This window comes from Rissa tridactyla, chromosome 26, assembly GCF_028500815.1.
Source record: "Rissa tridactyla isolate bRisTri1 chromosome 26, bRisTri1.patW.cur.20221130, whole genome shotgun sequence".
Lineage (NCBI taxonomy): Eukaryota > Metazoa > Chordata > Aves > Charadriiformes > Laridae > Rissa > Rissa tridactyla.
This window is the reverse complement of record NC_071491.1, coordinates 1,431,643-1,456,094: the sequence shown is the minus strand read 5'-3', so window position 1 is coordinate 1,456,094 and position 24,452 is coordinate 1,431,643. Positions and strand designations below refer to the sequence as shown.

The window sequence follows — 24,452 nt, the reverse complement described above, 5'->3', positions numbered from 1 at the left end:
CAGTTTTAGGGGGGTATTTTTGGGGGGGGTTGTTTTAGGGTTGGTTTTTTTTTTTGGGGGGGGGGTAATTTTTTGGGGGGGGGGGGGGTGTTTCCATGGGGGCGGGGGGGTTGGCGGGGCTCCCCCCAGCTGCTGCTGGTTTTACTGGTGCTGACTGGGGAAGGGGGGGGGGGGGTGCGGCGGCAGCAGAGCGCTGACACATTTCGGGGGGGGGTCCCCCCCCCCCAAAATGGGGGGGGGTGGGGGGGGGCGGCCCCCCCCCCGCCTCCCTTTGCCCGGGGGGGTGCGAATGCGACCGAGAGGGCGCCCTCTGTCGGGGGGGGGCGGGGCTGCCCCGGGGACTCCCCCCCCGCCTGGCCACGCTGTGAGTCACACCCCCCCCCCTCGAGGACCCCCCCCCCCCATGGGACCCCCCCCCGGGACCCTCCTTTGGATCCCCCCCCCCATGGGACCCCCCCCACCCATGGGACTCCCCCCCCCGGGACTCCCCCCCGGGACCCCCCCTTGGACACTCCCCATGGGGACCACCCCCCCCCACCCAATGGGACCCCCCCCCCCACCCCTGGGACCCACCCCACGAGACCCCCCCCTCTGGGACCCCACCTTGTTCCCCCCCCTCCCCTTATGGGACTCCCCCAGGCCCCGCCCACCGTGGTGACGTCATCGCGGGAAGCCCCGCCCCCCGTGCGGGAGGGAACTGGGACCAGTACGGGATGGGGACTGGGATCCGCGGGGGGGGCGGGGAGGGGGGGGGGCTGTGGGGTGGGGGGGGGGGTGGGGGGGCTCTCCCAGTTTGGCCCAGTTCAGGACTCGTTTAGCCCAGTTTATCCCAGTTTATCCCAGTTCAGGACTCGTTTATCCCAGTTTTTCCCAGTTTGGCCCAGTTTAGCCCCAGTTTCTCTCAGTTTAGCCCAGTTCAGCCCCAGTTTGGCCCAGTTTAGCCCCAGTTTATCCAGTTTGGCCCTAGTTTCTCCCAGTTTAGCCCAGTTCAGGACTCTTTTAGCCCATTTTAGCCCCAGTTTATCCCTAGTTTCTCCCAGTTCAGCCAGTTTGGCCCAGTTTAGCCCTTGTTTCTCCCAGTTTAGCCCACTAGGACTCTTTTAGCTGTAGTCAGGCCCCAGTTTGGCCCAGTTTAGCCCAGTTTGGCCCAGTTTAGCCCGAGTTTCTCCCAGATTAGCTCAGTTCAGGACCCTTTTAGCTCAGTTTAGCCCCAGTTTGGCCCAGTTTCGCCCAGTTCAGCCCAGTTTGGCCCTAGTTTCTCCCAGTTCAGCCCAGTTTGGCCCTAGTTTCTCCCAGTTTAGCCCAGTTCAGGACTCTTTCAGCTCAGTTCAGCCCCAGTTTGGCCCAGTTTCTCCCAGTTCAGCCCAATTTCTCCCAGTTTAGCCCTAGTTTCTCCCAGTTTAGCCCAGTTCAGGAGTCTTTCAGCCCAGTTTATCCCAGTTTTGGCCCCGTTTAGCCCCAGTTTGGCCCAGTTTGGCCCTAGTTTCCTCCCAGTTTAGCCCAGTTCAGGACCCTTTCAGCCCAGTTTAGCCCAGTTTGGCCCAGTTTGGCCCTGTTGGTGCAGGTCCCCTGGTGCGGTGGCACATCGATGTCCTGGGCGAGGGCAGCTTCCGGGACACCCCGGCCCTGCAGCTGCTGTAAGGTCCCCAACGTGTCCCCAACGTGTCCCCGTGGTGTCCCCGAGGTCCCCACGCCCCCCACAACGTGTCCCCGTGGTGTCCCTCAAGGTGTCCCCGAGGTCCCCACGCCACCCCCAACGTGTCCCCATGGTGTCCCCGAGGTCTCCGTGCCATCCCCAGCTTGTCCCTGAGGTCCCCATGGTGTCCCCAAGGTCCCCCTGCCATCCCCAGCTTGTCCCGAGGTCCCCATGGTGTCCTCAAGGTGTCCCCAAGGTCCCCATGCCATCCCAGCTCATCCCTGAGGTCCCCATGGTGTCCTCAAGGTGTCCCCAAGGTCCCCCTGCCATCCCCAGCTTGTCCCCGAGGTCCCCATGGTGTCCCAAGGTCCCCACGCTGTCCCCAGCTCGTCCCCGAGGTCCCCATGGTGTCCCCGAGGTCCCCATGGTGTCCCCAAGGTCCCCACACCATCCCCAGCTCATCCCCGAGGTCCTCATGGTGTCCCCATGGTGTCCCCGAGGTCCCCACGCCACCCCCAACATGTCCCCATGGTGTCCCGAGGTCTCTGTGCCATCCCCAGCTTGTCCCTGAGGTCCCCATGGTGTCCCCAAGGTCCCCATGCCATCCCCAGCTCATCCCCGAGGTCCCCATGGTGTCCCCATGGTGTCCCTGAGGTCCCCACACAGTCCCCAACGTGTCCCCGAGGTCCCCATGGTGTCCCCAAGGTCTCCACGCCACCCTCAACGTGTCCCCGAGGGCCCCCATGGTGTCCTCAAGGTGTCCCCGAGGTCCCCACGCCATCCCTTAACCCGTCCCCAACGTGGCCCCGAGGTTCTCATGGTGGCCCTGAGGTCCCCAGGGCTGTCGCCAGGGTGTCCCCAAGGTGGCCCCAGGGTGGCCCCAGGGTATCCTCAAGGTTGCCAGGTTGTCGCCAATCGTCCCCAGGGTCCCCTGAGTGTCCCCAGGGTGTCCCTGGGGGTGGCAGCCATTTGTCCCCGCAGGTTGGTCACTGCCGGGCGCCTGGGGACCATCGGGGACGGGGCCTTCGCCGGGCTGGTGCTGCTGGAGTACTTGTGAGTGGGACTGGGAGGGACTGGGAGGGACTGGGAGCCACTGGCGTTTACTGGGAGGCACTGGGAGTAGGCCACTGGGGTTTACTGGGAGGCACTGGGAGGCGCTGGAGGGAACTGGAAGGTGCTGGGGGCCACTGGCTATACTGGGAAGTACTGGGAGGGACTGGGATGCACTGGGGGGGGGACACTGGGGAGGGACTGGGTTGCACTGGGGGGGATTGGGGAGAGCTACTGGGATTTACTGGGAGGCAGTGGAGGGAACTGGAAGGTGCTGGGGGATGCTGGGAGGGCCACTGAGGGCCACTGGGCTATACTGGGAAGCACTGGGAGGGACTGGGATGCACTGGGGGGGACACTGGGGAGGGACTGGGTTGCACTGGGAGGGATTGGGAGAGCTACTGGGATTTACTGGGAGCACTGGGGAGGCAGTGGAGGGAACTGGAAGGTGCTGGGGGACACAGGGAGGGCCACTGGGGGCCACTGGGCTATACTGGGAGGGGACTGGAGAGGGCTGGGAGCGCACGGAGGCACTGGGAGGGACTGGGGGGACACTGGGAGGGACTGGGAGGGACTGGGGGGACACTGGGGGGGTGCCAGCGGGGGCCGGTGTCCCCAGGTTCATCGAGGACAATGAGGTGGGGACGATCGCCCCCACGGCACTGCGGGGACTGCGGGGGCTGCTCTACCTGTGAGTGACACGGGGACACCGGGGGGGGGGTGGGGACACAAAGGGGACACCTTGGGGACACCCTGGGACACCCCTAGGGACACCTTGGGACACCCTGGGACACTGGGAATGCCCTTGGGGAGACCTTGGGGACACCAGAGACACCTCGGGGACACCCCTAGGGACACCTTGGGACACCCTGGGGACACTGGGGACATGGGGGACACCCCTGGGGACACCCTGGGGACACTGGGAATGCCCCTGGGGACACCTGGGGACAGTGGGAATGCCCTGGGGACACCCTGGGGACACCAGGGACACCTTGGGGACACCCTGGGGACACTGGGAATGCCCTTGGGGACACCGGGGACACCTCGGGGGACACCCCTAGGGACACCTTGGGACACCCTGGGGACACTGGGGACATGGGGGACACCCCTGGGGACACTGGGAATGCCCTTGGGGACACCGGGACACCCCAGGGATACCCCTAGGGACACCCCGGGACACTGGGAATGCCCCTGGGGACACCTTGGGGACACCAGGGACACCTTGGGGACACCCTGGGACACCCCTAGGGACATCTTGGGACACTGGGAATGCTCTTGGGGACACCGGGGACACCTCAGGGACACCCCTAGGACACCCCTAGGGACACCTTGGGACACTCTGAGGACACTGGGGACATGGGGGACACCCTGGGGGTCCCCCCCCTCCTGGCATCCCCCTGCCCCGTGTCCCCATGTCCCCGTGTCCCCATGTCCCCGTGTCCCCACAGGAGCCTGGCCAACAACCGCCTGGAGACGTTGCCCCGGGGGCTCTTCCAGGGGCTGGAGACACTGACCCAGCTGTGGGTGACACGGGGACACGGGGGGGGCACATGGGGACACGGGGGGGAACGTGGGGATATGGGGACATGGGGGGACACGGGGGGACATGGGGGGACACGGGGGGGACACAAGGGGGGGGGGGACACAAGGGGACTGCGGGGGACACCAGGGCTTTACTGGGAGGCACTGGGATGTACTGGGAGGGACACGAGGGGGACTTGGGGACACGGGGGGGACACGGGGGTACACAGGGACGGGGGGGCGACACGGGGGGGGGGAACAGGGGACTGCGAGTGACACCGGGGTGACACCAGGGCTTTACTGGGAGGCACTGGGATGTACTGGGAGGGACACAGGGGGGACATGGGACACGGGGGGACACGGGGAGGGACACGGGGGGACATAGGGACGGGGGGGGGGACATGGGGGGGGGGGGACAAGGGGACTGCGGGTTGACACCGGGGTGACACCAGGGCTTTACTGGGAGGCACTGGGATGTACTGGGGAGGGACACGGGGGGGACTTGGGGGACACGGGGGGGGGGGGGACAGGGGGTGACGCCAGCCGTGGGGCTGAGTTGTGTGTGTGGGGGGGGGTTTGGGGGGGGGGGGCAGGGACCTGCGGGGGAACCCCTTCCAGTGCGACTGTCGCCTGCGTTGGCTGGTGGCCTGGTTGGCCAGTGACCCCCCCCCTCGGCCGAGCTCCGGACGTTGCCGGGGTCCCCCCCCCCCGCCAGGGCACCCCCTTGGCTCAACTCCACCCCCCGCGACTTCCACTGCCACGTCTCCGGTAAGCGACCCCCCCCCCCCCCCCCCCCCGCCTGCCCCACGGCGCCCCTCTTCCGGCAGGGCACCCCCATCCTGGGCACCTGGGACCCCCCATCCCGGACCACCTGGGACCCCCCATCCCGGACACCTGCGTCCCCCCCATCCCGGACACCCGCGTCCCCCCCCCATCCCAGACACCCAGGACCCCCATCCCGGACACCACCGCGTCCCCCCCATCCCGGACACCCGGGACCCCCATCCTGGACATCCGTGTCCCCCCATCCCGGACACCTGGGGACCCCTTTGTCCTGGGAACCCCTCCCCATCCCGGGCCCCCACATCCCCTTTATCCCACGTCCCCTTTGTCCTGGGGCCCCCCCATCCCAGACACCCGGGACCCCCATCCCCGGACAATCTGTGTCCCCCCCCCCATCCTGGGCAACCCGTGTCCCCCCCATCCCAGGACACCTGGGACCCCTTTTTCCTGGACCCCCCCCCATCCCAGCCCCCCCACGTCCCCTTTATCCCACGTCCCCCTTTGTCCTGGGACCCCCCCCATCCCGGACACCTGCGTCCCCTTTGTCCCGGGACCCCTTTCTCCCGGCTCCTCCCCCATCCTGGATGCTTGGGTCCCCCCGGGGTGGGTGTCAGGGGGTAGGGACCCAGGTATGAGGGTCCTGATGGGTGCCCACCCCACCCGGGGTTGGGCTGGGGTGGGGGTGGGGGGGGGTGGGGGGTGTCCCCCGCAGAGCTTCGCCCCTTCCAGTCCCTCCCGTTCTCCTCGTTGGCGGCCGAACCTTTCGCCCTGGGGGGGCACCCGGGGGTGGCCCTGGCCCAACCCTTCGCCGGCGCCTGCGCCCTTTTGGAGTGGGACCAGTTGGCCGGACGCTTCCGGGCCCCCACCATCATCAACGGTGAGTCCCGACATCCCCGAACCCCAAACAAAGACCCGGGGCGGGAAGAAACTCCAAAAATGGCCAGGGAAGGCTTCAAAAATGGGTTGAGGGACCTCCAAAAATGCTCCGGTGGACCCCAAACCTGGGGTTATCACCCCCAAAAGGGGCCGAGGGACACCAAAAACGGGCTGAGGAACCTCAAAATCGGGCTGAAGGACCCAAACCCCCTCGTTATCACCCCCAAAAGGGGCCGAGGGACACCAAAAACGGGGCTGAGGAACCTCAAAATCGGGGCTGAAGGACCCAAACCCCCTCGTTATCACCCCCAAAAGGGGCCGAGGGACACCAAAAAACGGGCTGAGGAACCTCAAAAACGGGCTGAAGGACCCAAACCCCCTCGTTATCACCCCCAAAAGGGGGCCGAGGGACACCAAAAATGGGCTGAGGAACCTCAAAAACAGGCTGAAGGACACCAAAAAGGCTTTGGTGGACCCAAAGCCCCCAGGTTATCACCCCAAAAAACGTCCTGAGGAACCTCAAAAGTGGGTTGAAGGACCCAAAACCCCTTGTTATCACCCCAAAAACATCCTGAGGAACCTCAAAAGTGGGCTGAAGGACCCAAACCCCCAGGTTATCACCCCAAAAACGTCCTGAGGAACCTCAAAAGTGGGCTGAAGGACCCAAACCCCCTTGTTATCCCCCCCCAAAATGGGCTGAGGGACACCAAAAATGGGCTGAGGAACCTCAAGAAGGGTTTGAGGAACCTCAAAAATGTCCTGGGGACCCCGATGTCCCCAGTGTCTCCATTGGGTCATCACCATCGCCCCAACCCCACTGTCCCCAATGTCCCAAGAGAGTTGTCCCCAACCCCGATGTCCCCATCGGGTCATCGCCATCACCCCACTGTCCCTGATGTCCCCCTCGGGTCATCGCCATCACCCCAACGTCCCCGATATCCCAAAGTTGTCCCCAACCCTGATGTCCCATTGGGTCATCGCCATCACCCCAATGTCCCTGATGTCCCCATGGGGTCGTCCCCAATGTCCCTGATGTCCCAAAGTTGTCCCAAACCCCGATGTCCCCATCGGGTCATCGCCATCACCCCAACGTCCTTGATGTCCCAAAGTTGTCCCCAACCCTGATGTCCCCATCGTGTCATCACCATCACCCCACTGTCCCTGATGTCCCCATCGGGTCATCACCATCACCCCAACATCCCTGATGTCCCAAGAGAGTTGTCCCCAACCCCAATGTCCCCATTGGGTCATCGCCATCACCCCAACGTCCCTGATGTCCCAAAGTTGTCCCCGTCCCCGATGTCCCCAAGTTGTCCCCAACCCCGATGTCCCCATTGGGTCATCGCCATCACCCCAATGTCCCCGATGTCCCAAGAGAGTTGTCCCCAACCCCGATGTCCCCATCGGGTCATCACCATCACCCCAACGTCCTTGATGTCCCAAAGTTGTCCCCAACCCCGATGTCCCCATCGTGTCATCACCATCACCCCACTGTCCCTGATGTCCCCATCGGGTCATCACCATCACCCCAACGTCCCCGATGTCCCAAGAGAGTTGTCCCCAACCCCGATGTCCCCATTGGGTCATCGCCATCACCCCAACGTCCCTGATGTCCCAAAGCTGTCCCCATCCCCGATGTCCCAAAGTTGTCCCCAACCCCGATGTCCCCATTGGGTCATTGCCATCACCCCAATGTCCCCGATGTCCTAAGAGAGTTGTCCCCAACCCTGATGTCCCCATCGTGTCATCGCCATCACCCCACTGTCCCTGATGTCCCCATCGGGTCATCGCCATCACCCCAACGTCCCCGATGTCCTAAGAGAGTTGTCCCCAACCCCGTTGTCCCCATCGTGTCATCGTCATCACCCAACGTCCCCGATGTCCCAAAGTTGTCCCCAACCCCAATGTCCCCATTGGGTCATCGCCATCACCCCACTGTCCCCGATGTCCCAAGAGAGTTGTCCCCAACACCGATGTCCCCATTGGGTCATTGCCATCACCCCAATGTCCCCATCGTGTCATCGCCATCGCCCCAACGTCCCTGATGTCCTAAAGTTGTCCCCAACCCTGATGTCCCCATTGGGTCATCGCCATCACCCCAATGTCCCTAATGTCCCAAAGTTGTCCCCGCCCCCGATGTCCCAAGAGAGTTGTCCCCAACCCCGATGTCCCCATCGGGTCATTGCCATCACCCCACTGTCCCCGATGTCCTAAAGTTGTCCCCAACGCCGATGTCCCCATAGGTCATCACCATCACCCCACTGTCCCCGATGTCCCCATGGGGTCGTCCCCATCGCGTCCCCCACACCCCACCTTCCCCATAGCGTCCTCCCCCGTGCTCACCTCCCCCCCGCCCCCCCTTAACGTCACCCGCCTCCTTGTCCCCGCAGGCTCGTCCCCGGTGGCCTGTCACCCCCTGCAGCTGGGGGGCGCCTTGGTGGTGGTGGTGGCCCAGCTGGGGGGGGGCTCGGCCGTCTGGCGACGGGCCGGTGGCCCCGGCAGCCGTTTCGTCCGCTTGCAAGCCCTGGGCAACGGTCGCTTGCGACGACCCCACGCGGTGGCCAGCGCCCGCTTGGGGGGTCACTGGTACCTGGGGGTGGCCGACAGCTCCAAGGGGGGCACCAGCACCCTCTTCCGTTGGGGGGGCCGGGGCTTCTACCCCCACCAAGCCCTTCGGCCTTGGCACCGCGACACCCACCTGGAGTTCCTGGAGCTGGGGGGGCGGGCCGGCTTTGGTGGTCTGCAGCGGCACGAGGAGACCTTTGGTCTATCGGTGGAGCGGGGGGGCCTTCGCCCCCCACACCGACATCCCCCACGTGCCCGACGTCTACGCGGCCAAGCACTTCCGCCTGCGGGGCCACGTCTTCCTCTGCCTCACCCGCTTCCTGGGGGACGCCAAGGTGAGGGGCGGGGTGGGGGGCCGCCAGCAGAGTGGGTCCACGGGGGGGTCCGTCACCATCACATGTTTATGGGGGGCCACCAGCAGAGCGGGTCCGTGGGAGTCCATCATCACGACGTGCCCATGGGGGTCCACCAGCATCATGGGTTCATGGAGGGTCACCAGCATCATGGGTCCATGGGGGGGTCTGTCACCGTCACGTGTTTATGGGGGGCCGCCAGCAGAGTGGGTCCGTGGGGGTCCATCATCACGACGTGCCTATGGGGGTCCACCAGCATCATGGGTCCATGGGGGGGTCTGTCACCGTCACGTGTTTATGGGGGGCCACCAGCAGAGCAGGTCCGTGGGGGTCTATCATCACGACATGCCCATGGGGGTCCACCAGCATCATGGGTCCCTGGGGGTGTCTGTCACCGTCACGTGTTTATGGGGGGCCACCAGCAGCATGGGTCCGTGGGGGTCCATCATCATGACGTGCCCATGGGGGTCCACCAGCATCATGGGTTCATGGAGGGTCACCAGTATCATGGGTCCATGGGGGGGTCCATCACCGTCACGTGTTTATGGGGGGCCACCAGCATCATGGAGGGCCACGAGCATCATGGGTCCATGGGGGGTCCATCGCCATCACGTGTTTATGGGGGGCCACCAGCAGAGTGGGTCCATGGGAGTCTATCACCATCATGTGTTCATGGACCAAACCTTTTTGAGATGCCACCACCCAAAAAAAAACCCAACCCTTCCCATGGTGGCCATCACTCAACCAAACCTTTTCGAGATGCCAGCACCCAACCCAACTCTTCCCATGGTGGCCACCACCCAACCAAATCTTTTTGAGATGCCACCACCCAACTCAACCCTTCCCATGGTGGCCACCGCCCAACTCAACCCCTTCCCATGGTGGCCACCACCCAACCAAACCTTTTTGAGATGCCACCACCCAACAAAACCCAACCCTTCCCATGGTGGCCACCACCCAACCAAACCTTTTCAAGATGCCACCACCCAACAAACCCCAACCTTTCCCATGATTCCTTCCGTCTCCAGGTGATGCGTTGGGAAGGTTCCATGTTCCGGGAGGTCCAGCAGGTTCCGGCGCGGGGTTCCTTGGTCTTCCAACCCTTGTCGTTGGCCGGCCAACGCTACGTCATCTTGGGCAATGACTACGCCCCCAGTCGCGTCTACCGCCTTGGAGCTGGGGGACACCTGGAACCCATCCAGGAGCTCCTGACCCCACCCCCCGCGCCTTCGCCCCCCTGGCCATGGGGCACCGTCACTTTCTGGTGGCCTCCAGCTTCAAAGGGGCCACCCAGATCTACCGGCACGTCACCGTGGATTTGGGGGCTTGAGGGGTGACCGAGGGCCGTGAGGGACACCGAAGGTCACCTCACGATGGAGCTGGGGACAGGGGACAGGGGAGGGGACACGTCGCAGGGTGGAGGTGAGGTCCCCTGAAGGACGTGGGGACATGGGCCACGATGTCGTTGTGGAGGTGGCCCATGTCCCCATGAACACCCTGGAGCCGGACACCTGAGGGACGCGGGGACACGGGGACGTCACGCCACGGAGGTGAGTTCCTGGCGGATGTGGGGACATCAATTGTCACTTCATCGTGGACCTGGGCACCTGGGACATGGGGACGTCAACCGTGGGGACACCACCTCATCACCTCCTGGTGCCACCATCTACCCGATGTCCCCAAGGACATCATCGACCCAGTGTCACCATTGGCCCCACCTCACCTTGTCACCGCCTGGTGCCACCATCAACCCCATGTCCCCAAAGCCACTGTCAACCCCATGTCACCACTGGCCTCATGTCACCTCCTGTCCCACCATCTACCCGATGTCCCCAAGGCAATGGCCGACCTGATGTCACCTTGTCACCTCCTGGTGCCACCATCAACCCCATGTCCCCAAAGCCACCGTCAACCCAGTGTCACCATTGTCCCCATCTCACCTTGTCACCTTCTGGTGCCACCATCAACCCGATGTCCCCAAAGCCACCGTCAACCCGATGTCACCAGTGGCCTCATGTCACCTCCTGTCCCACCATCTACCCGATGTCCCCAAGGCAATGGCCGACCTGATGTCACCTTGTCACCTCCTGGTGCCACCATCAACCCCATGTCCCCAAAGCCACCATCAACCCAATGTCACCACTGGCCCCACCTCACCTTGTCACCTTCTGGTGCCACCATCAACCCCATGTCCCCAAGGCAATGGCCGACCTGATGTCACCTTGTCACCTCCTGGGGCCACCATCAACCCGACATCCCCAAGGCCACCGTCAACCCAACGTCACTTGTCACCTCCTGTCCCACCATCAACCTGATGTCCCCGAGGCCACTGTCAACCCAACGTCACCTTGTCACCTCCTGGTGCCACCATCAACCTGATGTCCCCGAGGCCACCGTCAACCCAGCGTCACCTTGTCACCTCCTGTCCCACCATCAACCCGATGTCCCCAATAACCGAAATGACCTTTTTTAACATTTTTTTTTTATTATTATTAATTTCCCCTTTTCTTGTAAGTTTTTTTTTGGGGGGGGTTCACCCCAAAATAAACCTCCCCCCCACCACCACCGGGGGTTGGGGACACGTGGGGACACCTCAGCACGTGCTGGCGGCTCCTGCAGAGAGATCGGGGGTGGGGGTCAGGGGGACACCTGGGGTGTCCCTCTCCCCCCAGACGCCTGGGTCCCCTCCCTGTGGGGGGGGTGGGGGGTTGGGGGCACCACCCTGGGGGGGGGTGGGGGAGTTGGGGACACTTACCAGGGCCAACGAGGTGGGACGTCTCCGGAGGGGGGACGGCGGCGGCTGCGCGAGGGGACAAGGGGGGGGCTGTGACAACTTGGTGTCCCCCATGTCCCCAGTGTCCCCAATGTCCTCAATGTCCCCCATGTCCCTCCATGTCCCCCCCATGTCCTACATGTCCCCCATGTCCCCAATGTCCCCCCATGTCCCTCCATGTCCTACATGTCCCCAGTGTCCCCAAGGTCCCCCTATGTCCCTCCATGTCCTACATGTCCCCAATGTCCCTCCATGTCCCCCCATGTCCCCCCCTGTCCTCCATGTCCCCAATGTCCCCGGTGTCCCCCCATGTCCTCATGTCCTCCATGTCCCCCGTGTCCCCCCATGTCCCCCCCATGCCCCACCATGGTCCCCATGTCCCCTCACGTCTCCACATCCCCGTGTCCGTCTCCGTCCCCCCCCGTGTCCTCAATGTCCCCCCATGTCCCCCAAAGTCTCCATGTCCCCAATGGTGTCCCCGTGTCTCCCCATGTCCCCTCGTGTCCCATCCCCCCCCCCATGTCCCACCTGGCTTTGCTCCAGCACTTGCACTTCCCACCTGCAGGGGACAAAAGAGGTGACGGGGGGGGATGACATTGGGGGGGGACATGCCACCACCCCCCCCCCCCCCAAGGTGACATCAAGCCCAGGGGACTCCCTGGGGACATAGGACCCCCCCTTCAAGTGACACGGGGACTCCCTGCTGACACAGGGACCCCCCGGGTGACGTGGGGGACACCCTCCCTCAGGTGACACAAAGACACCCCCCCCCCCACCCAGGTGACACAGAGGGGACATGGAATCGGGGGGACCCGCGGGTGACACTCACTGAGGAGGACGATGATGCCCACGAGGCAGAGGACGGCGGCCACCACCAGCCCTGCCACGCGCAGGTGGTGCCAGTCTGGGGACAGCGGGGACACTCCTGTCACCTCCTCCTTGGGGACCTCCCCGTCACACCCCCCCCCTTTGGGGACATCCCCGCCACCCCCCCGGGGACCACCGTGTCACCTCCCCCGGGGACAACCCGTCAACCCCCACCTTGGGGACACCCTTGTCAACACCCTTGGGGACATCCCTGTCACCCTCCCCTTGGGGACACCCCTGTCACCTCCTCCTTGGGGACCTCCCTGTCATCCCCCCCCCCTTCGGGGACATCCCCGCCACCCCCCCCGGGGACCACCATGTCACCTCCCCCCAGGGACAACCCGTCAACCCCCACCTTGGGGACACCCTTGTCAAGACCCTTGGGGACATCCTTGTCACCCTCCCCTTGGGGACACCCCTGTCACCTCCTCCTTGGGGACCTCCCTGTCACCCTCCCCTTGGGGACACCCCTGTCACCTCCTCCTTGGGGACCTCCGTCACCCCCCCCCCACTTCGGGGACATCCCCACCACCCCCCCCACGGGGACCACCGTGTCACCTCCCCTGGGGACAACCCTTCAACCCCACCTTGGGACGTCCCTGTCACCCTCCCCTTGGGGGACACCCCTGTCACCCCCCCCGGGGACATCCCCCCTGTGTCGTCGTCCCCCCCCCCCATCCCACTCACCATACTGGAAGGGACTGGTGGCATCTGGTGGGGAGGGGACGAGATCAGAGGGACCCGGACACCCGTGTGTCCCCCCCCAGGGTGGGGGGGGGGGCCACCAGTATGGACCCCCCCCTTCCCAGTATAAACCCCTCCCCTCCCAGTATGAATCCCCCCTATCCCAGTACGACTCCTCCCCATTCCCAGTATGGCCTCCCCATTCCCAGTATAACCCCTCCCCTCCCAGTATGGATCCCCCCTATCCCAGTATGACACCCCCTCCCTCCCAGTATGACATACCGCCCCTCCCAGTATGAATCCCCCCCTATCCCAGTATGACACCCCCTCCCTCCCAGTATGACCTCCCCATTCCCAGTATAACCCCTCCCCTCCCAGTACGGATCCCCCTGTATCCCAGTATGACTTCCCACCATTCCCAGTATGACACCCCTCCCTCCCAGTATGACTTACCACCCCTCCCAGTATGATCCCCCCCCATTCCCAGTATGAATCCCCCCTATACCAGTATGACAGCCCCTCCCTCCCAGTATGACCTCCCCATTCCCAGTATAACCCCTCCCCTCCCAGTATGGATCCCCCTATATCCCAGTATGGATCCCCCCTATCCCAGTATGACATCCCCTCCCTCCCAGTATGACTTACCACCCCTCCCAGTATGATCCCCCCATTCCCAGTATGAACCCCACCATCCCAGTCAATCCCCCCTCCCGTTCCCAGCACAGCCCCTCCCCTCCTCCCAGTTCGTCCCAGTTCGTCCCAGTCACTCACCAGGGGCGAGGGGGTTCCCTCTCGTTGGGGACAAAACTGGGGGGGGAGGGGACAAAAAACCAGTTGGGGGGGGTCAACTGTCCCAGTGCCTCCCAGTTCCCTCCCAGCTCCCCCAGTTCCCCGCAATTGTGCCCAGTTCCCTCCCAGTTCCCCCCAGTTCATTCCCATTCCCCCCAGTTCCCTCCCAGTTCCCCCCAAGTTCGCCCAGTCCCCCCTAATTCATTCCCAGTTCCCCCCAGTTCATTCCCAGTTCCCTCCCAGTTCCCCTAACCCCTCCCAATTCCTCCCAGTTTCCCCCAATTCCTTCCCAGTTCCCCCCAATTCCCCCCAGTTCCTTCCCAGTTCCCCCCAATTCCCCCCAGTTCCCCCCAATTAATTCCCAGTTCCCCCCAGTTCATTCCCAGTTCCCTCCCAGTTCCCCCAGTTACCCCCAATTCATCCCCAGTTCCCCCAACCCCTCCCAGTTCCCTCCCAGTTCCCCCCAATTCATTCCCAGTTCCCCCAACCCCTCCCAGTTCATTCCCAGTCCCCCCCAAATCCCCCCAGTTCCCTCCCAGTTCCCCCCAATTCATCCCCAGTTCCCCCAACCCCTCCCAGTTCCCTCCCAGTTCATTCCCGGTTCCCTCCCGGTTCCCCCCGACCCCTCCCAGTTTATTCCAGTTCCCCCCAAATCCCCCCAGTTCCCTCCCAGTTCCCCCCCCAATTCATTCCCAGTTCCCCCAGCCCCTCCCAGTTCCCACCCAGTTCCCTCCCAGTTCCCCCCAATTACCCCCAGTTCCCTCCCAGTTCCCCCCCCAATTCATTCCCAGTTCCCCCCCAATTCCCTCCCAGTTCCCCCCAGTTCCCCCAGCCCCTCCCGGTTCCCCCCACTTACCCCCAATTCCCTCCCAGTTCCCCCCCAGTTCATTCCCAGTTCCCCACCCCCCTCCCAGTTCCCTCCCAGTCCCTCCCAGTTCCCCCCAGTTGCCCCCTAGTTGCCCCCCAGTCCCTCCCAGTCCCCCCCACTTACCCCAATTCCCTCCCAGTTCCCCCCCAGTTCATTCCCAGTTCCCCCACCCCCTCCCAGTTCCCTCCAGTCCCTCCCAGTTCCCCCCTAGTTGCCCCCCAGTCCCTCCCAGTCCCCCCCACTTACCCCCAGTTCCCCCCCAATTCATTCCCAGTTCCCCCACCCCCTCCCAGTTCCCTCCCAGTCCCTCCCAGTTCCCCCAGTTCCCCCCTAGTTGCCCCCCAGTCCCTCCCAGTCCCCCCCACTTACCCCCAGTTCATTCCCAGTTCCCCCACCCCCTCCCAGTTCCCTCCCAGTCCCTCCCAGTTCCCCCCTAGTTGCCCCCCAGTCCCCTCCCAGTCCCCCCCACTTACCCCCAATTCCCTCCCAGTTCCCCCCCAGTTCATTCCCAGTTCCCCCACCCCCTCCCAGTTCCCTCCCAGTCCCTCCCAGTTCCCCCCTAGTTGCCCCCCAGTCCCTCCCAGTCCCCCCCACTTACCCCCAGTTCCCTCCCAGTTCATTCCCAGTTCCCCCACCCCCTCCCAGTTCCCTCCCAGTCCCTCCCAGTTCCCCCCTAGTTGCCCCCCAGTCCCTCCCAGTCCCCCCCACTTACCCCCAATTCCCTCCCAGTTCCCCCCCAGTTCATTCCCGGTTCCCTCCTAGTCCCTCCCAGTCCCCCCCAGTCCCCCCCCAGTCCCTCCCAGTTCCCTCCCAGTTACCTGCCAGCAGCGCCAGGACCTCCACGCTGACCCCTGCCATCTCGTCACCTTTGACCCCTGCGGGGGCGGGGGGGGGGGGAACGACACCCCCACCCCCCCCCCAAGTCCTTGAGCCTCCACGAGCCCGGGGGGGGGGTGTGTGTGTGTGGGTGCCCCCCCTCCCCTCCCCCTCCCCCCCCCCCCGGGGACCCAGGCGGCCGGGTGGGGGCGGGGCGGGTGAGTCAGGCACATTCCTTACTGGGGCGTTACTGGGAGCGCCCGGGTCCCTTAACTGGGGGGGGGGGGGACACGACACGACACGACACCTCCCGGCCCCCCCCCCATGACACCCCCCACCCCCCCTCCCAAAAAAAAGGAGACCCAGGGGGTCCGGGGACACCCCGCCCCCCCCCCCCCCCCACCCAGGGGACCCAGGAGTTTGGGGACCCCCCCACCCACGGACCCCCCCCCCCCCCCCCACGGACCCCCACCCACCCACCCATGGGACAACCCCCCTCCCCCAAGGGATTTCCCCACCCCACCCCCCTCAAGGCACCCAGGTGTCCGGGACCCCTCACCCCCCCCCCCACCTATGGGACCCCCCCCACCTATGGGACACCCCCCCCAAGGGAACCCAGGGGCGTCCGGGACCACCCCCACCCATGGGACCCCACCCCACCCCACCCCACCCAAAAGGGGACCCAGGAGTCTGGGAACCACACCCCACACCCCCCCCCCATGGGACCCCCCCCGCAAAAGGGAACCCAGGGGTCCGGGGACACCCCCCCCCCCCACCCATGGGACCCCCCCCCCTCACCCAGGGGACCCCTGGAGGGGGGGGGTGGGGGGGCCCTGCTCACCTTCCCACACCAGTAACGGACAAGCCAGAACTGGGACGGGCTGGGAGGGGTGGGGGGGGGTGGGGGGGGCACGCCTTGGGGGGGGCGGGGGGGGAGGCGGGGCTACACCTGGAAGGGGCGGGGGTCACAGCGCGGGGGGGTGGGGGGGTGGGGGGGGGCGGGGCCACAAGGTGCCAGGAGACACCCCCACCCCCATCCAAAACACCCCCCCCCCCTCGCCGCCTGGGTGCCCCCAACCCCCCCCCCACCCCCGGAGGGGGTTCCTAAGGAGGGGGGGGTGTCCCATGGGTGGCGGGGGGGGGGTCCCAAAATGCCTGGGTCCCACCCAGGGGGGGGGTTTCCTATGGGTGGGGGGGTCCCCAGATGCCCGGGTCCCCCCCCTTGCAGGGGGGGGGGGTGTCCATGGCTGGGGGCTGGGGGGGGGTCCCATGGGTGGGGTGGGGGGGGGTCCCCAGGGTGGGGGGTCCCCCCCAGGACGCCTGAGTCCCACCCGTGGGGGGGGGGGGGGGGGGTTTCCTATGGGTGGGGGGGGTCCCCGGACGCCTGGGTCCCTTGGGGGGGGGGGGTGTCCCATGGGTGGGGCCCCCCCCCCCCGCCCCCCGGACCCCTGGGTCTCCCCTTGGGTGGGGGTGGGTGGGGGGGGGGGGTTCCCAGGATGTCTGGGTCCCCCCTCCCCCGGCCCCCTGGGTGCCCCCCCCCCCCCGTTCCCCCCCCCCAGAGGGTTGAATGGAGCCTTGTTCTGCCTCCCCTCTCCCCGCCCCCCCCCCAGCCCCCCCTGCCCCTCGCCCTCCCCCCGGCCTTGACCCCGCTGCCCCCCAACAAAGGCACCCATTGAGGCCTCGCCCGGCCCCTCCTCCCCCCCCCTCCCCCCCCCGGGGTGACTCTGGGGACACCCGGACGCCGCCGCGTCCCCTTGGGGGGCGGGGGGGGGGTGGGGGGGGTGACACATTCCTGAGGGGGGGGGGACAGGGAGGGCCCCCCGGGTGACACTGATACCCCCCACCCAAGGGACCCCCGGGCGGCCGGCCCCTGCCGCGGGTGCGGGTGACACCGTCCGTGTCACCGGGTGGGTGCCGGGTGTCACCGGCTGTGTCACAAGGTGGGTGCTGTGTGCCACTGGGTGACACCGGCTGTGTCACTGTGTGGGTGCCGGGTGTCACCAGGTGTCACCGGCTGTAGCACAATGTGGGTGCCGGGTGTCACCGGCTGTGTCACCACGTGGGTGCCGGGTGTCACTGGGTGTCACCGACTGTATCACAGTGTGGGTCCTGGGTGTCACTGGGTGACACCGGCTGTAGCACAGCATGGGTGTCAGTGGGTGACACCGTCTGTGTCACCACGTGGGTGCCGGGTGTCACCGGGTGTCACCGACTGTATCACAGTGTGGGTCCTGGGTGTCACTGGGTGACACCGGCTGTAGCACAGCATGGGTGTCAGTGGGTGACACCAGCTGTGTCACCATGTGGGTGCCGGGTGTCACCGGCTGCGTCCCTGTGTGGGTGCTGGGTGTCACCAGCTGTAGCACAACGTGGGTGCCAGGTGACAGCAGCTGTGTCACCATGAGGGTGCTGGGTGTCACCGGGTGTCACTGGCTGTATCACGGTGTGGGTGCTGGGTGTCACCAGGTGTGTCACTGGGTGGGTGCCGGCTGTCACCGGCTGTACTGGCTGTAGCAAAACGTGGGTGCTGGGTGCCACTGGGTGACACCGGCTGTAGCACAATGTGGGTGCCAGGTGTCACTGGCTGTGTCACCGTGTGGGTCCTGGGTGCCACTGGGTGCCACTGGCTGTAGCACAGTGTGGGTGCCGGGTGTTACCGGCTGTGTCACCATGTGGGTGCCGGGTGTCACCGGATGTCACCGACTGTATCACAATGCAGGTCCTGGGTGTCACTGGGTGACACCGGCTGTAGCACAATGTGGGTGCCGGGTGTCACCAACCGTATCTCGGTGTGGGTGCAGGTGTCACCGGGTGTCACTGACTGTATCACAATGTGGGTGCCGGGTGTCACTAGGTGACACCGGCTGTAGCACAATGTGGGTGCCAGGTGACACTGGCTGTGTCACCGTGTGGGTCCTGGGTGCCACTGGGTGACACCGGCTGTAGCACAGCGTGGGTGTCAGTGGGTGACACCAGCTGTGTCACCGTGTAGGTGCCAGGTGTCACCAGCTGTATCAGGGTGTGGGTGCTGGGTGTCACCATGTGTGTCACCATGTGGGTGCCAGGTGACATCAACTGTATCACGGTGTGGGTGCCGGGTGTCACCAGCTGTATCATGGTGTGGGTGACAGGTGACACCGGCTGTGTCACGGTGTGGGTGCTGGTTGTCACCAGCTGTGTCACGGTGTGGGTCCTGGGTGTCACTGGGTGACACCGGCTGTAGCACAATGTGGGTGCCAGGTGACACTGGCTGTGTCACCGTGTGGGTGCTGGGTGTCACTGGGTGTCACTGGCTGTATCACAGTGTGGGTGCCGGGTGTCACCGTCTGTATCACAATGCGGGTGCCGGTTGTCACCGGCTGCGTCACCGTGTGGGTGCCGGGTGTCACCGGCCGTGTCACGGTGTGGGCTGGGGACACGCGTGACACACACACCCCCCCCACGTGCTGCTGGGCGACTCTTTATTGCTGTTCCCGTGGTGACGCGTCCCCCCGGGGTGACGTGTCCTTCTGCAGGGGGGGGTGTGGGGGGGGAAGGGTGTTAGGGGACCCCCGGCGTCCGGGTGTCCCCCGACCCCAGGGGATGCCCCCCCCCCGGCGTCCAGTTGACCCCCTGGGTCTTCCCGGGGGTCCGGTTGCCCACCACTCACCACTCGCAGATGTACACCCTCGTCTTGGTGGTCCCGCCCTGGGCCGGGGGGGGCGAGGGGGTGACGGGGGGGACCTCGGTAGCCGTGAATTCGTCCACGCGGAAGATCCAGCGTCCTGGCACCCCCACGTTGCTCCGGCGGCCGATGGTCAGCACCGCCGGCGAGCGCGAGCCCGGGATGTTGTAGTAGTGGACGTCGTCCCCGCTGTTGAACCCGGCCTGGGATACGGCGGGGAAGGGGACGGGACACGGGACGGGGACGGGGACACGGCACAAGGGACACGGGGTGACGGGGTCGGGGGGGTGAGGAGCCGGCGGCGGCTGAGAAACTGGGGGTCTGCCCCAAATCCCCTTAGTCCTGCCCCAAATCCCCTTAGTCCTGCCCGAAATTATCTTAATCCTGCCCAAAATAACCTTAATCTTGCCCCAAATCCCTTAATCCTGCCCCAAATCCCTTTAATCTTGCCCAAAATAACCTTAATCCTGCCCAAATCCCCTTAAATGTGCCCAAAATAGCCTTAATCCTGCCCAAAATAACCTTAATCCTGCCCCAAATCCCCTTAAATGTGCCCAAAATAACCTTAATCCTGCCCAAAATTACCTTAATCCTGCCCAAATCCCCTTAAATGTGCCCAAAATAGCCTTAATCCTGCCCAAAATAACCTTAATCCTGCCCCAAATCCCCTTAAATGTGCCCAAAATAACCTTAATCCTGCCCAAAATTACCTTAATCCTGCCCAAATCCCCTTAAATGTGCCCAAAATAACCTTAATCCTGCCCCAAATCCCCTTAAATGTGTCCAAAATAACCTTAATCCTGCCCCAAATCCCCTTAAATGTGCCCCAAATCCCCTTAATCCTGCCCAAAATCCCCAGATTTCCTAATTTCACCCCAAATACCCTTTAATTCCCCCAAATCCTCCTAATTTCACCCCAAATTCCCTTTAATTCCCCCCAAATCCCCTAATTCCACCCCAAGTCCCAAATTCCACCCCAAATTCCCTTTAATTCCACCCAAATTCTCCAATTCCACCAGAATTCCCCCCAAATTCCTGTAATTCCCCCCAAATCCTCCTCATTTCACCCCAAATTCCCTTTAATTCCCCCCCAAACTCCCGAATTCCCCCTCGAATTTCCTAATTCCACCCCAAACTCCCTTTAATTCCCCCCAAATCCCCTAATTCCACCCAAACTCCCGAATTCCCCCCCGAATTTCCTAATTCCACCCCAAACTCCCGAATTCCCCCCCGAATTTCCTAATTCCACCCCAAACTCCCTTTAATTCCCCCCAAATCCCCTAATTCCACCCCAAACTCCCGAATTCCACCCCAAATTCCCTTTAATTCCCCCCAAATTCTCGAATTCCACCAAAATTCCTCCCAAATTCCCTTAATTCCCCCCCAAATCCCCTAATTCCACCCCAAACTCCCTTTAGTTCCCCCCCAAACTCCCGAATTCCACCCCAGATTTCCTAATTTCACCCCAAATCCCCTTAATTCCCCCCAAATCCCCTAATTCCTCCCCCCAAACTCCCGAATTCCCCCCCAAATCCCCTAATCCCACCCCAAACCCCCTTTAATCCCACCCCAAATTCCCCTCATTCCCCCCCAAATTCCCCTCTTCCCCCCCCCCCCCCAAAACTCCCGCATTCCCCCCCCAACCCCTCACCCCCCCCCCCTCAAAAATTCCTAATCCCACCCCAAATTCCCCAATCCCACCCCAAATCCCATCCCGGCCCCCCCCCCCCCCCATCTCCCCCTCCCCAGCCAGGTGGGTGGCCCTGCTCCCCTTGGCTGGAGGTGGGGGGGGGGGGGGGATGGGACACCCCCCTCCCCCCCCCCCCCCCCGCTGTCCCCCGTGTCCCCACCTGGGCGGGGGTCCCCCCCAGGCCCGTGTGGGCGTCGCCCTGGTTGGAGATGCCCGTGGTCCACTGGATGTCCCCGTAGTTGAGGACGACGTAGGAGGTGGCCCCATCGGTGGCCAACACGGCCTGGAAGGTGTTGACCTACGAGGGGGGGGGGGGACACACGGGACACGTCATCACCGCGTCGTGGTGGCCCCCCGTCTCCATCTCCGTGTCTCCGCCTTCTGGGCCCGTCCCCGTGTTCGCCACGTGGGTAGGTGACACCCGTCATGGGGGGCCACCACCGTCGGCCACCTCCCTCGTCCCCCCGCGTCCCACCTTCTTGGAGGCGGCCCCAAAGTAGGAGACGCGATCCCAGGTGGCCACGAAAGCCCAGGTGGGTCGAGGGGGCGGCTCTGAGGGGGTCGCGGCGGTGGCCAGGTCACGGGTCAGGCGGGCCAGCAGCTCCGGCTCCCGGCTCTGCCGGTAGAAGACGTCACCTCCCAGTCTGGTGTCCACGTCGGCCCAGTACGGAGCCACGAAGGGACGGTGGCCGGGCAACGGGAAGGGCTCGGGGGTGAACTCGGGGACCCCGGTCCCAAAGGACACCACCCCATTGTTGTTCACCTGTAGGAAGCAACCGTCACCCCGCGGTGACCCACCTGTCATCCATGGTGGCCCTCAACCATGGTGGCTCCCAACCATGATGTCTCCAATCCATGGTGACCCCAGGCATCTTGACCCTCAACCCATAGTGGCCTCCAAACTATGCTGGTCCCCAACCTATGGTGGCCTCCAACCCATGGTGGCCTCCAACCCACGGTGCCACCCAGCCACGGTGTCTCCAACCCATGGTGGTCGCCAACCCATGGTGGTCCCCAACCAGGGTATCTCCACCCACAGTGTCTCCAACCCATGGTGGCCCCAGGCATCTTGACCCTCAAGCCATAGTGGCCTCCAACCCATGGTGGCCTCCAACCCACGGTGCCACCCAGCCACGGTGTCTCCAACCCATGGTGGTCGCCAACCCATGGTGGTCTCCAACCAGGGTATCTCCACCCCCAGTGTCTCCAACCCATGGTGTTTTCAACCATGGTGGCCCAAACTCATGGCGTCACCCAACCGTGGTGTCTCCGCCCATAGCGTCACCCAACCATGGTGGCCCCAACTCATGGTGGCCCCCAGCCCATGGTGTCTCCACCCATGGTGGCCTGAACTCATGGTAGCCCAAACCCACGGTGGCCCCCAACTCATGGTGGCCCCAACCCATGGTGTCACCCAACCACGGTGTCCCCAACCCATGGTGTCACCCAACCACGGTGTCTCCACCCATGGTGTCACTCAACCATGGTGTCCCCAACCCGTGGTGTCACCCAACCATGGTGTCCCCAACCCATGGTGTCCCCAACCCATGGTGTCACCCAACCACAGTGTCTCCACCCATGGTGTCACTCAACCATGGTGTCCCGAACCCATGGTATGACCCAACTCTTGGTGTCCCCAACCATGGTGTCCCATAGCGCCCCAACCCACAGCACCCCCCTGCCATGGGGCCGGGGACCCACGTAGAGGGAGCGGTGGGGACGTCCGTAGAAGGAGAAGGTCTCCCAGAGGAAGATCTCGGGGCTCATCCCGTCGTCTTCATGGGGGGTGGCCTCGTCCCCAACCTCCGGCCCGAAGGGGTAGAGCAGCCCATCTTGGGGGGGCGGGGGGGGGGGCACCCGTTAGCGACCCACGGCGAGGAGTAAGAACCGCCCCCCCCCATCTCACTGTGGGTCTGAGTCCCCCATGGTGGCCCCAGAACCCCCCATGTCACTGTGGGACCTTCCAGTACGGATCTGGGACCTTCCAGGATGGGCACGGGACCCCCCAAAAAGGGTATGGGACCCCCCCCAACCCCCCCCCACCGTTATGGGCCTGGGACCCCCAGTATCACCCCAGAACCTCCCAGTATGGGCCTGGGACCTCCTGATGTGGGCCTGGGACCTCCCAGTGTCAGCCCAGAACCTCCCAGTATGGGCCTGGGACCTCCCAGCATCACCCCAGAACCTGCCAGTATGGGTCTGGGACCTCCTGATGTGGGTCTGGGACCTCCCAGTGTCAGCCCAGAACCTCCCAGTATGGGCCTGGGACCTCCCAGAGTCACCTCAGAACTTCCCAGTATGGGCCTGGGACCTCCCAGTGTCACCCCAGAACTTCCCAGTATGGGTCTGGGACCTCCCAGCATCACCCCAGAACCTCCCAGTATGGGCCTGGGACCCCAGTGTCACCCCAGGACCTCCCAGTATGGGAGTATGGGACCCGTGTCCCCACTCATCCGGGTGTCCCATGGGTGCCCCCCCCATCCCCATGGTGTCCCCCACTTACCCGGGGGTCTCGTGGGTGACCCCCACGTCCCCAGGGGTCCCCACTCGTCTGTGTGGCTGAGGAGGAGGAGGAGGAGAACGGGGGGAGCCGTCATCTGGCCGGGCCTGGGGGAGCGGGGGGGTGAGGGGTGCTCGTCCTTCCTTCTTCTGGCCGGCCCTCTGTCCATCCTTCATCCACCCAGCCATGTCTTCTTCAGCCAGCCATCCATCCTTCATCCATCCATGTCTTCTTCAGCCATCCATCCATCCTTCATCCATCCACCCATCCTTCATCCATCCACTCATCCATGTCTTCTCCATCCATCCATCCATCCATCCATCCATCCATCCATCCATCCATCCTTCATCCACCCATCCTTGTCTTCTTCAGCCATCCATCCATCCTTCATCCATCCATGTCTTCTTCATCCATCCATCCACCCATCCTTGTCTTCTTCATCCATCCACCCATCCTTCATCCATCCCTCATCCACCCATCCTTGTCTTCTTCAGCCATCCATCCATCCTTCATCCATCCATGTCTTCTTCATCCATCCATCCACCCATCCTTGTCTTCTTCATCCATCCACCCATCCTTCATCCATCCCTCATCCATCCATCCATCCTTCATCCACTCATCCATGTCTTCTTCATCCATCCATCCTTCATCCATCCATCCATCCATGCATCCATCTTTCATCCATCCATCCATCCATCCATCCTTCATCCACCCGTCTGTCCTTCATCCATCCACATCTTCTTCATCCACCCATCCACGTCTTCTTCATCCATCCATCCATCCATCCTTCATCCACTCATCCATGTCTTCTTCATCCATCCATCCATCCATCCATCCATCCATCCATCCTTCATCCACTCATCCATGTCTTCTTCATCCATCCTTCATCCACCCATCCATGCCTTCTTCATCCATCCATGCCTTCATCCATCCATCCATCTATCCTTCATCCACCCATCCATGTCTTCTTCATCCACCCAGCTGTCCTTCACCCATCCATCCATCCAGCCAGCCATG

The 24,452-nt window shown here is 64.0% G+C and overlaps 3 protein-coding genes across 3 annotated transcripts; 1 reads left to right on the top strand and 2 right to left on the bottom strand.

Moving 5' to 3' along the window:
- Window positions 1-206: 206 nt before the first annotated feature.
- LOC128901575 (leucine-rich repeat LGI family member 4-like) lies at window positions 207-11,349 on the top strand (the record flags this gene model as incomplete). Its single annotated transcript, XM_054183656.1, is given in 11 exon segments — window positions 207-366; window positions 1,568-1,637; window positions 2,618-2,689; window positions 3,306-3,377; window positions 4,135-4,206; window positions 4,801-4,975; window positions 5,720-5,867; window positions 8,257-8,590; window positions 8,592-8,766; window positions 9,813-9,996; window positions 9,999-11,349. Coding segments are annotated over 11 exon segments (1,578 nt in total), but the record flags the coding sequence as incomplete, so codon positions are not given.
- On the bottom strand, window positions 10,406-16,459 carry LOC128901576 (FXYD domain-containing ion transport regulator 3-like). The gene is made up of 11 exons (XM_054183657.1): window positions 16,423-16,459; window positions 15,584-15,640; window positions 13,880-13,915; window positions 13,112-13,135; window positions 12,387-12,461; window positions 12,086-12,116; window positions 11,540-11,584; window positions 11,204-11,397; window positions 10,950-11,139; window positions 10,644-10,868; window positions 10,406-10,507 (listed from the first exon to the last, which is right to left on the bottom strand). Exons 2-8 carry the CDS (start codon window positions 15,621-15,623, stop codon window positions 11,277-11,279), a joined length of 372 nt encoding a protein of 123 aa, XP_054039632.1. The 5' UTR covers window positions 15,624-15,640; window positions 16,423-16,459; the 3' UTR covers window positions 10,406-10,507; window positions 10,644-10,868; window positions 10,950-11,139; window positions 11,204-11,276.
- A 1,972-nt stretch (window positions 16,460-18,431) lies between these two features.
- On the bottom strand, window positions 18,432-23,532 carry LOC128901540 (sushi, nidogen and EGF-like domain-containing protein 1). The gene is made up of 6 exons (XM_054183613.1): window positions 23,439-23,532; window positions 22,637-22,767; window positions 21,411-21,698; window positions 21,096-21,233; window positions 19,231-19,448; window positions 18,432-18,798 (listed from the first exon to the last, which is right to left on the bottom strand). The coding sequence occupies exons 1-6, from the start codon at window positions 23,530-23,532 to the stop codon at window positions 18,432-18,434; spliced, it is 1,236 nt and encodes a 411-aa protein (XP_054039588.1).
- Window positions 23,533-24,452: the final 920 nt, after the last annotated feature.